This window comes from Agrilus planipennis, unplaced genomic scaffold (genome assembly GCF_000699045.2).
Source record: "Agrilus planipennis isolate EAB-ADULT unplaced genomic scaffold, Apla_2.0 scaffold168, whole genome shotgun sequence".
Classification (NCBI taxonomy): domain Eukaryota; kingdom Metazoa; phylum Arthropoda; class Insecta; order Coleoptera; family Buprestidae; genus Agrilus; species Agrilus planipennis.
In genome coordinates, this window is record NW_020442443.1 from 112,640 (window position 1) to 124,451 (window position 11,812).

The following is an 11,812-nucleotide window of genomic DNA, read 5'->3' on the forward strand; positions in this document are numbered from 1 at the left end:
TAATTAATTTTATAATTATTTATATCATTTGCCTCTACCAACCTGTCTCTTATTCTTTGACGATCCGACATATCGTCTTTCGCAAAATATTTTCACTACTTGGATCCGTTGTTTATGATTACCACTTAGATAGAAACGAAAAATCATCTTCATTTTCTCATTTCTACGAACTGTTTATCAATCGAAATACCTATATATATACGCAAGCCAAATGATGATAATAAAGAATATTCTCGGTCAGTAATGTATCGAAGCTACTGGTGTGGATCGCGATATGAAACTTATTACTTATCATCAGCACGCCAGTTAATGATCGAACAACCTGAAGTTGTTCCGTAAAATAAAGTTGGTACATTAAGCTACTATTAGAAGCAAATAATGCTTGACGATATATTGCTTGTAACAATATACATTGTCTGATCAGTACTCCGTTAAAATTTGGGGAGAAGAAAGTACATGAAAAGGAAAGATACAGTGATGTACACAAATATCAACGTAATATGACCTTGGCGAAAATTCCACCTGCTGCGTCAATGATAAACTGGATGACTTAGCGTAATTGTACAACATGGTGTCGCTGCATGCTGTGGTGGAGTTTCGTACGCTAACACGAGCAAGGAAAGAATTCTGTGCCGACTATTTCATACAGCGACGGTTACGATACAATTTGCAAAAGCAGGGAGGTATAACTAGACCAGAATAGGATAAACGTTGGATAATCAAGCATGATGTGCAAATGAAAGACTGCAACACCATTTATATATATAGCAGGCTCATTCTCCAGCAAAGCTCATACATCCCTCTCCTGACGACGTTTCACCACTTCATCAACGATTTCTCTTATAAGCAAGGATTGGTTTCTACAGAGTCTCATCGTGAAGTCACAGTACAAATACATTTTGTATCAAAACACCTCGGTAAAGCTACTGAACCGTCCTCGTATAAGGCAGTTTAGCTCATATAAAGTTAATTTGCAACCTGCAAAAAGTGTCGGTATTTTGGGCAGATCAAAGGAGTGAGCCTACTGTAAGAATCTTTATACTGTGGTACATACATCCTGGTAGGCGTCGTATCAAACACGGTCATATATATGTCGTATTTTGTAAATGGTACGAATACAAAGAGATCTGTCTAAAACTTCCTTCGTATCACGCGAAATCCCTGTCTTGGATTGTCATTATGAATCATAAAACGATTTCGTCAATACCGACCTTTCGTCTGTGCTGGCCTACTTGTAAATCGAACGCAACTATGGAGTGCAGACTACTACGTAGGTCATTTCGTTAAATTGTCTGTCGGTGTACCAGTTGCTGCGAAGGTGACGAGTAGGTATATGTGTTTCGTCATTTGACGCTTCCAATAACGAAGGGCGATAAGACCGTCGACCTGATAAGTGTTCTCAATCATTGACGACTCATTAATTGGGATACTTTTTGTAGACATAGTGTATAAATACCAAACAACAATCATGGAAAGCCCTTAGGAAATGTTAGAGTTAAACGATGGAACATAAAATGTTAATTGTTCCTCAAAAATGAATTTTAATGCGGGAAACCGGTTCAGCTCGCGACTGATTGATTGTACCTACTTTATATAGTTGCCTTAGAATATACATCGTACGTCTTTAGATATTTGTAAATATGGTGTATTATACCCATTTGTTGCAGTCTTGAAATAATGTTTCCAACAAGTAGTTTCGAACGCTTATAAATAAATGCTTATCTAATGATGGTTCTCCATTTCAGGAAGCAACCAATTCAAGCTCGAACCGCCTTCAACTGACAATAAATTGTGGACGCTGCATTCGACCAAGCCCCTTGAACGGGATGTTATTCGTACCCCTTTTGCTACGAAATCGAGTGAAACTGGTGAATTAAGGTCGGTTTCAGTGAAATGCTATCTGGAAACTCCGAAAGGGATAGTATTCGATGATACGCAAAATCTGGTTGTTAAAGTGCTCGATGAAGATGACAATCCTCCAATTATTCATGCTCGAGAAACCATTCATGTCGTACTCAATTCTGAACACGTCAAGAAGGTCAGTAACTTCCAGATATTTACTCATTATGAAAAGCTATATTTGATATGTCCTTTCGTTTTAACACTACTTATTTACAACATAGAAATACACACACAATAAATATACAAAATATTAAAAACAACAAAAAAAACAATATACTGTTAAGAATGAGTTAACACAGAATTTATGTGATTACTAATTACGAACATAATATAGCAACAACAGAAAATTAATTAAAACAATTGAAAGAGCGATTTGAAATGTCCGAGCTGGCCAAATTATTTTGGGTGTTTCATTCCCACCAGCCAGTAATGCTGGTGGGCGGGCAGTCCCTCCGGACTACGCGGGAAGGCCCTTTTCAGCCTGCTTTCAGGAATCGTGGAAATGGGTGGGTGGTGGTTCGGGTGAGAAAGTTGAGACGAACGAAATGAAGACAGAAGAGAATGAAAGATTATCTGTGGAAAATTACTGCCCCAGGCATTTGCCTAAGTGATACAAGGAAGCCACAGAAAAACTTGGACCAAGGCAGACGCACGGACCCGGAATCGAACCGGCGTCCTCCCGAATGCTAAGCAACGATCTAAACCTCTAGGCCATGCCGCTCGGTATGTTTCGTTGAAAGAATTTAAATTTTTAGGTGTTTCATTCCCACCAGCCGGTAAATGCCGGTGGGCGGGCAGTCCCTCCGGACTACGCCGGAAGGCCCTCTTCAGCCTGCTTTCAGGAATAGTGGGAATGGGTGGGTGGTGGTTCGGGTGAGAAAGATGAGACGGACGAAATGAAGACAGAAGATAGCGAAAGATTATCTGTGGAATATTACTGCCTCAGTATTTTGCCTAAGTGATCCAAGGAAACCACAGAAAAACTTGGACCATGGCAGACGGACCCGGAATCGAACCGACCTCCTCCTGAATGCTAAGCAATGGTCTAGACCTCTAGGCCATGCCGCTCGGTATGTTGCGTTGAGACCGGTATTTATACCGATTTGAGGTAGCGAAAAGGGGTGCAAAATAAAGGGGTTGAAGGTGGGGCGATGAAGTGGAGTGAAATTGGTTAAAGAATAAACGAATACAGGAGAACGGGTACTTAGGATAAGAAAATGAGAAAGATGATTGTGGGAAAAGAAAGATATACTCGGAAACCTAGGTTTCAAAAAAATGTCGGTTTCATAACTAGTAGTAAAGAAAAAAAAATAGAAAATGAATGATAGAAAGAATCTATAATATAGAAATAGAAAAATAAGAAAATTAGATAGATCAGGCAAAAAGCAGGAAGGTATTAAATAAAAACAGAAGAGAAAAAATTGAAATATGCCTAATGCAGGGGTTGTTGTTGCTATCGGTGAAAGTTGGCGAACGGGTTAATAAGGGAACGAGGTAGGTAAACATACCGATCGTCGGAGTTCTATGTATATGGTGTTCATGGAAGAACTTTTGCACGTACTTTCCTACCAGCTACAACATGTTTATATACATAATGTGCGAGTATTCATGTGAAACTGGAAAACACTATTTTTTGCTAATATGGAATATTATACAGGGTATGGTAGCTGCTTATATGCTTAGATCTTTAACGGATATTGATGCGGTTTTTTTTAGTAGATAGAGTGGTTCGAGAGAAAGGTTTATATGTATAATACATGCATAATATAGTAGAGAAACACTGATCATTTTAGAGGTTTCTAATGTGATGTCGTAAATAAACAAATTTTTTGAGCTTACATTGCAAACGCTGGCTGAACCCTGCGAGATAGATCAAAATAATGTACTACAGTATTGTACATCTTAAAAAGGTCTACTAAAAAGTCCGTGATGTTATATGTCTATCTCTTAGGGATAAGCCACAATAACCCACTTTTTATCCTTTAGATATATTTTCTTCCATATATGTTCTTGTTTTTTCTGATCTGTCACGACCGGTTTCGGCGTTAGCCATTATCAAGTGACAATGATGGTTCTTAAAAAAACTAAAAACTTTTGGGTGTTTCATTCCCACCAGCCAGTAATGCTGGTGGGCGGGCAGTTCCTCCGGACTATGCCGGAAGGTAGGGCGCTTCAGCCTGCTTTCAGGAATCGTGGGAATGGGTGGGTGGTGGTTCGGGTGAGAAAGATGAGACGGACGAAATGAAGACAGAAGAGAATGAAAGATTAACTGTGGAATATTACTGCCCCAGCATTTGCCTAAGTGATCCAAGGAAACCACAGAAAAACTTGGACCAAGGCAGACGGACCCGGAATCGAACCGGCGTCCTCCCGATTGCTAAGCAATGGTCTAAACCTCTAAGCCATGCCGCTCGGTATGATGGTTCTTGGGATGTTGTCGTATTTATATTGTGTTTCCGTTGAAGGTGGTGGAGGGGGGTGAAGAGTGATCAGAAAAAACAAGAACATATATGGAAGAAAATATACCTAAGTTTAACATGTTCTTCGGAATACAAAAACCACTAGAAGTTTTATCCTTTACTTTTTATGAGAAATAATTGCTTATTAAGAAGCGATTTTAAGCAATACAGCATTAATTCTTATCCAATTAAGTACCTTAAATACATTTGCATTTAATATAGATCGATATGGCCCTTGTATTTAAATGAATATTTTCGAAGATATTACAGATTTAAAATGCAGGGACATCGCGGTTGCGGCGGTACCGGCGATCGGTTTGTATTATCTAATGACAAAAAAGCTGTGAATGTTGTTTATAAAGACATTCTGTAGTATATTTAGTATGTTCAGGGGGTGTCTTTTGAAGATTTCCCCTTCTCGAGTATAATCTAAACAAAAAATATATATATTTAGTATCACCATTGCACCCGTGCGAAGCTGGGGCGGGTCTCCAGCAATCAATAAAAGAACAATGACTCCCTTACCATACAACAAGAAAGTGTAATAACATTTTACAATTCAATGTGAATTAATCACGCCAATCGCTTTCGTAAATTTGAACCTATAATTTATTTAAATACGGGCGTGTACCTTGTTGACCAATCCTTCTGTTGTGGTACAATAAAACTTGGTTTGCATACGTACATGTCGCTGATCTGATCGGCTAGTTGTTTATTTACCTACACAAAGTGAAAAATAAATTTTTACTTTTCATCAGGTGTTGAAATTGTCCACCGTTAGCTTTAATGCAAAATTGACAGCAACGTATTTAACGAATTTTTTACCAGACACCGGAAGCAGCTTTAATTGTGAAAAAAGCATTGATAATTATGTTTCGTTTTTCTTGAATTTTTTGAATATCTCTAAAATTAAGGAAAGCGCCTTGTGTGTATTCTTACATCCGTATAGACCTGGTAAAGGATGACTGATTCTCAGTCTGCTCCTCGACGTTATGGAAAGCAAGATGTAGACCTGTAGATTCACGACCGTCTTAATTGGAATCCTCGCTGCTACTCTTTGGATATGAAGGGGCAAACTAATTAAATTAAAGTTGATTAGTATTTTTCCTTCCTAATATAGGGTTCGGAGGAGGAAATCCCTATTAATATCTTTGTTTTAATTCCCTGTCCCTAGCCATGAAGCCCTTAGGGATTTTCTTTAAGTAGGCCATTTCAAAACTGCCAATCGTAACAGTTACGTAGGCGACCAGTACTCAGGCAAATATCCAACGTAAGAGCCCTCCTCATTTTTTCATTATTGCATACTTTAAAATACCTAATTTAACGTGAGGTTCTCTATTCTACTTTACTATGGCTTCGGGTTTTACAGAGTTTTCGCTTTTAATCCAAGCGTTATTCTTTAAATTAACTAAAAAGGGCGATACTGGTCCAAATAAATGAAGAGATAGGAGATTTGGAGAAATAATATGCAAAACACTAAAAAAAAATGAGACAATAATTATTTAAATTGAGAAAACTCAAAAGTAAAATAATGGTAATGAAATGGGGTAGGAAAGTACAAATGTTAAAAATACTATAAATATAATATAAAAAAGCTATAAATGTTCACTCGGTTATCCTTAGGTTGTAGCTTTCCACACTTGTATTGGGTCTAATACCCTGAATGCTCTTCTTACCGTTGCTTCTAGTTCTCAGAGGAGTATCAACTGGGTGATCATACACGATAATTTTTACATGGCCCCTTAAATTGTTAAATCGGGTGATCTAGGGGCCATTTCCAAGGACCGTTACTCCCAATCCAACGATCTTCGGACATACCGGTTAGTTCAACAGCAAGGATATAAGTATTGTCTGCACCTGCCCCATCCATCATATGTCAGCAATGAAACTGGAAAACACTACTTTTTGCTATATATAGAATATTATACAGGATATGGTATTTATAATCAATAAAAAAACAATAGCTCCTTTACCATACAATAAAAAAGTGTAATAACATTTTACAATCCAATGCGAATTAACTACGCAAATCGCTTTCGTAAATTTGAACCTATAATTTATTTAAATACGGGCATGTACCTTGTTGACAATCTCTTAACAATGCTAGTAGCAAATTGTCCAAGACCGTATAGTAACCGTCTCACCGAAAATAGTATTCTCATATATCTTTTCAAATTTAATGTTCAATCTATACTGGAATTTTTATTTCCTTACAATATGAGGATGAGTCCGAAAAGTGTAAATTTGTCAACTTTACAATCCCTTCTCTCGTAAATGTAAACTCGTCCGTCCATAAATTTTTGGATAAGAAAGTTGGATCATCTTGCAACCATACTGACAGGAAATCTTCAAAAGACACCCGGGCGCCCGCGCGACCGGGTAGTGTCGGATTCATCCCGAAGGACGCCTACCGACTAAAACCTCTCCCCTTCAGGCCGTTCTAGGGCCGCGAAGCCCTCTTCAGCCGCATGGTTTACTTACTACTGTGTTTAATATTTGATGAGTTGGGCGAGTGTCTGAGCACTGCCCAGTAGTTGTAGAAGTATTTCAATTGGTGTGCTAGCGTTTTCGAGTTGGTTCGCTAGTTTTATTATCGCCGTTCTTATTTGTAGCAAGTCGATTTCCCCAGGATGTTGGTGTTGGTGTTTGTTTCGTTGTCGAGTATGTCGTGTCGTCTTTGTGAAGTCGCTTTGGCGTAAGATAGACCATGTCTTACTGCGTTTGTATTGGTTTTGTTTGGTTGTTGTTCTTCGGTTTTCGGTGAAGGTTTCGCTTTCTTTTCTTTCTTCAATGCAGGGCAGCCTCGATAACTGGCGGGATGTTCACCTTTGCAGTTTCTGCATACAGCCTTATCCTCTTTCGGTTTCACGCAGTCTTCTGTTCTGTGAAGTTCTGCACACTTCACGCATCTTGGTGCCATTTTGCAGTGCCGTTGGGTGTGTCCCAAGCGCTGACATCGGTGACATTGAGTTGGTCCTCTAGGTTTCCTGTACTTTTCGGTTTTCACTCGTAGTTCGCAGCAATTTGTGATGCTCTTGATTGTCTGCTCGTCGCTTCTCTTGTAGGTGATGATCAGTACGAGAGGAATGGCCTTGGAGCGAGATTTCATTCGGTGTACCGTGCAGTCGTGTATTCCTTTGTTCCCAAGGTCGGTTGACACATCGTTGGTGATGAGTGTTGTAGGGATTCCCTTTATGACATATTTTATCGGTCGGTTTGCTTCATTGGCGAAGGTGTTGTACATTGTGTCGGTGCTCTGCAGGTCGTTAATTGTTCTCTCGTGGTCCTGGTGGGAACGGGGCTGGAGCCGGATACCATCTTTTGTGTGGGATGCGTCGCGTAGGTTGATCTGATGGTGTTTGAGTTCCTTGTGGATGGTGGTCCAGTCTTAGGCGTAATGAAGGACGATCGGTGGTGGCCGTCGCTCGTCGGTGGTTTCGCGGTGTAGTACGTCGAAACTGTTTCTTGTCGGTATCGGGTCGATGTCTCTAAAACAGGTGTTGGACGTCTTTCTTGTTTTCTTCGGTCTTTCGAAGCCATCACAGTCCATGACGTCGTTCATTGTTGGCTGGTTAAGCCTTAATAAAGGCTATTTGTATATCACTCGGTTTTCAGTAGAGGCTGTCGGCTCTGCTGTCTTGTGTTGATGATACATCTGCTACTTCTCGCTGCTCTCGATGAACTGCATGAATTCACTTCCCTTCTCTGAATGCTTGTAAAATAATATAGGAGTATGGATGGAATTTATGATTTTGCAACATTCTGTGGACCGAATCGGTTTTTTCTTCTTCTTTTCTTCGTATAATATAGACGTTAGTGATGTAGTGCTAGTAAGATTTTCTGAACGCTGCTTCTTCTTATTTTATTTTTTTAATACCTTATGATGTCGATGTGGATAAACATATTTGAAATTTTAATTAATAATCTACAAGTATTTTTTCTTGTTCTTATGTAAGTATTCCGAATTCCTATTTCGAGGCACCTATTATGAAAAAAAAAAAACATTTAGTATTTACGCTGAGAAACGTAGAATTGAAAAATATATTTTATTTTAATTATACGGGGCACTGAGACTACTTCACTACCGTTACTAGGGTTGCCACCTTTTCAGGCTTTACATTATGTAGTATTAAGTATTTCTCGACTAAATGGTTCAAAAAAAGTACTCAGCATACAAATAAAGTATTTTATTTTTTGTTTTTAAAAACATATTGTTTTCTACACCTAGCAACCAGTAACAAATTGCTGTTGCTCTTAAATACATTAACAGCCTCTAAACATGGCAAACAAAGATTTAAGTAAACTCAAAGTTCATTTATAATTAGTTTTTAAAGTTTTATTCCTGTCGTCCCTTCACTTTTGGTTCATAACAGAGAAGACTCTTTCTGTAAATGCTGAAGTGGCCGTAACGGATAGCAAAACTGACACTACTTTGATCAGATTTGGGAAATCAGGTTGTTCCATAAATATGGTTTGCCATTTTTCTGTGCAATATTATTGATGTAAAAATACTCTGAATTTCGAATAATTGCTTACAAAATTACGATGTTTACTGAAGACCTTAAATAAAGTATTTTTGCCTACTTTATGTGTCTTGTAAAGTAACAGGTCAATTGAAAAGTCCCCGGCCTAAAATAGTAAAACACATTTTTTTTGCAAAATTCGTTTTTTTTATTCAACATAATTCCCTTCAAGGGTGATACACTGATTATAGCGATCCTCCAACTTTTCGATACCATTTTTGTAGTACGATTTGTCCTTTGCTTCAAAATAGGCCTCAGTTTCGGCGATCACCTCTTCATTCGACGAAAATTTTTTCCCAACGAGCATTCTTTTGAGATCTGAGAACAGGAAGTAGTCGCTGGGGGCCAGATCTGGAGAATACGGTGGATGCGGAAGCAATTCGAAGCCCAATTCATGAATTTTTGCCATCGTTTTCACTGACTTGTGAGACGGTGCATTGTCTTGGTGAAGCAGGACTTTCTTTTTCTGCAAATGCGGTCGTTTCTCGGCGATTTCGTCCTTCAAACGGTCCAATAACGCTATGTAATAGTCGCTGTTGATGGTCCTTCCTTTTTCAAGGTAGTCAATGAAAATTATTCCACGCGCATCCCAAAATACAGACGCCATAACCTTGCCAGCCGACTGTTGCGTTTTTGCACGCTTTGGAGCGGGTTCATCGTGTGCAGTCCACTCCGATGACTGTCGATTGGACTTCGGAGTGAAATGATGGAGCCATGTTTCATCCATTGTCACATATCGACGCAAAAACTCGGGTTTATTACGCGTGATCATCTTCAAACACTGCTCTGAATCATCAACTCGTCGTTGTTTTTGGTCAAAAGTGAGCTCGCGCGGCACCCACTTTGCACAGAGCTTTCTCATACCCAAATATTCGTGAATGATGTGATGTATACGTTCCGTTGATATCTGTAGAGTGTCTGCTATTTCATTCAATTTCAATTTACGGTCATTCAAAATCATTTTGTGGATTTTTTTAATGTTTTCGTCCGTAACAGCCTCTTTTGGGCGTCCACTGCGTTCACCGTCTTCGGTGCTCATTTCACCACGTCTAAACTTAGCATACCAATCCTTGATGGTTGATTTTCCTGGGGCAGTGTCCGGAAATTCGTTATCAAGCCAAGTTTTTGCTTCAACTGTATTTTTTCCCTTCAAAAAGCAATATTTTATCAACACGCGAAATTCCTTTTTATCCATTTTTTTCACAATAACAAAAGTTGCTTCACTAAAAATGCTATAATTCACAAACTAATGATCCGACAGCCATCAAATTTATAGACGCGTCTTTTGAAGGTTAGGACTAACTGAAAATCATATGGATTTAGTTCTGGTGCCGCCATCTATGTGTCAGGCCGGGGACTTTTCAATTGACCCTAGTATAACGTACGCACAGTCGAAATAGAGTACAATACTTTATAATAAAGTACGGGTGGCAACCCTAACCATTACCCCCAAAGCATACTTTTTGTGTAGTTGTATAATTTAAAGACCATGCATGTTTTAGCAATTTCGAAACTCAAATGTTTTAGACTATCATATCAGGCGCGTGCATGTCCTCGCAAACGAAGTGATACCAACCGCACAATGTCAGCATCATTCCATTGATAACTTGTAGATATTTCATCTATTTTTATAACCCACATTTCAACTTGATCGTTATTGTCTGGGTCAAAAATAGGAATTAATTGTTCATCACCGAAATTTGGTCTGGCTGAAGCTAAGCGCGTAATCACTACATCGCTTTCGTAATTGATACTTTGTCTTTCTTTTTCGTGCCGCATTAGTCGCAATCTATGTTTTGCCTTTTTATACTTTCTCTTCAATTTCTCTTCTTCCGATGATGAATCGGATGATGACGAAGACTGTTTTCTCTCTAACGGTGGACTAATCCTATTTTCTTTTTGAATACAGAGCGGAATCGGTATCCCACCGCTGATTGTTAGAACCGTTAATAATACAAGAACTACAGGTTCGAAGATTAAGAAGGTTCCTTAGAGAATGAATTAACTTCTGTCGCCTAACGAGATGTACATATACATATGTATACATGAAACGTAAACATATAAGTAGTTAATCGTAACAATAACAGACTACTAGTATTAAATACATACAGGTTACAGAACGTCGTAAAATTGAAGTCTTAATGACAACTAAATTATTTTGTTTCTAATAAAAATTTGGACGAGCGCTTAGAAAATAATGAGGAAATTGAGGATAATGCTTTTGTTCGTGTAACTGATGTTTAGGAATCAGAATCAAGATAATTATCGGTGTTATTACTATGAGGTACTGACAGCCGTTGATGCCATTCAAGTCCACGTGGACTTTTCCAGAAGTTAAACATGGTCATTAAAGTTGCTGTTGTTGTTATTCAGTATGTGATAACGTTGCTATTACTCAAGGCTACGTGGACTGTTACTGCTAATCGGACGAGTTTATGACATCGTTGATCCATGTGGATTATTAACAGACGATGTTCCAGTATCAAAGGAAAGCACAAAGTCCAAGCCCAGGACAAGTTAACACTTGTTCGCTACGTTTGGTGCTTTTAACATTCATTTCATTTACCGGATTTACTTTATTACATGGCAAATATTATATTTTAAATGTACAAATAGTAATAAATTACGATAACATTTTAAATTAAAAGACTGTTGTGAAAATGTTAGCATAATTATTGGGATCCGTTGAATGTGCATACACCATCTGGTGGCAAAAATTATAACTCGAATGAGGGAAAAATTTACATAGGAACTGTGCACGCAAATTGTAAAATTGTTTATTAAAATAATAAAACACGTTAAAAAAGTAAAAATTTTTTTGATGATGGAGTCGACGAAGTTTTCTTCTAAAGTTAAATCAAATAAAAAGTTAATATGTTCAGTGAAAAGCTGCAATAGCACTTCAGACATAGATCTTCACTCTTCACC

General features: G+C 38.4%; 1 protein-coding gene across 1 annotated transcript in view; it reads left to right on the forward strand.

Moving 5' to 3' along the window:
* Positions 1-11,812, forward strand: part of LOC108741709 (proto-oncogene tyrosine-protein kinase receptor Ret) — a 148,601-nt gene that overhangs the window by 58,407 nt on the left and 78,382 nt on the right. Inside the window, exon 4 of the mRNA XM_025980372.1 lies at positions 1,746-2,038. Coding sequence (XP_025836157.1) covers positions 1,746-2,038 — 293 coding nt within the window. The remainder of the gene's footprint in view (positions 1-1,745; positions 2,039-11,812) is intronic.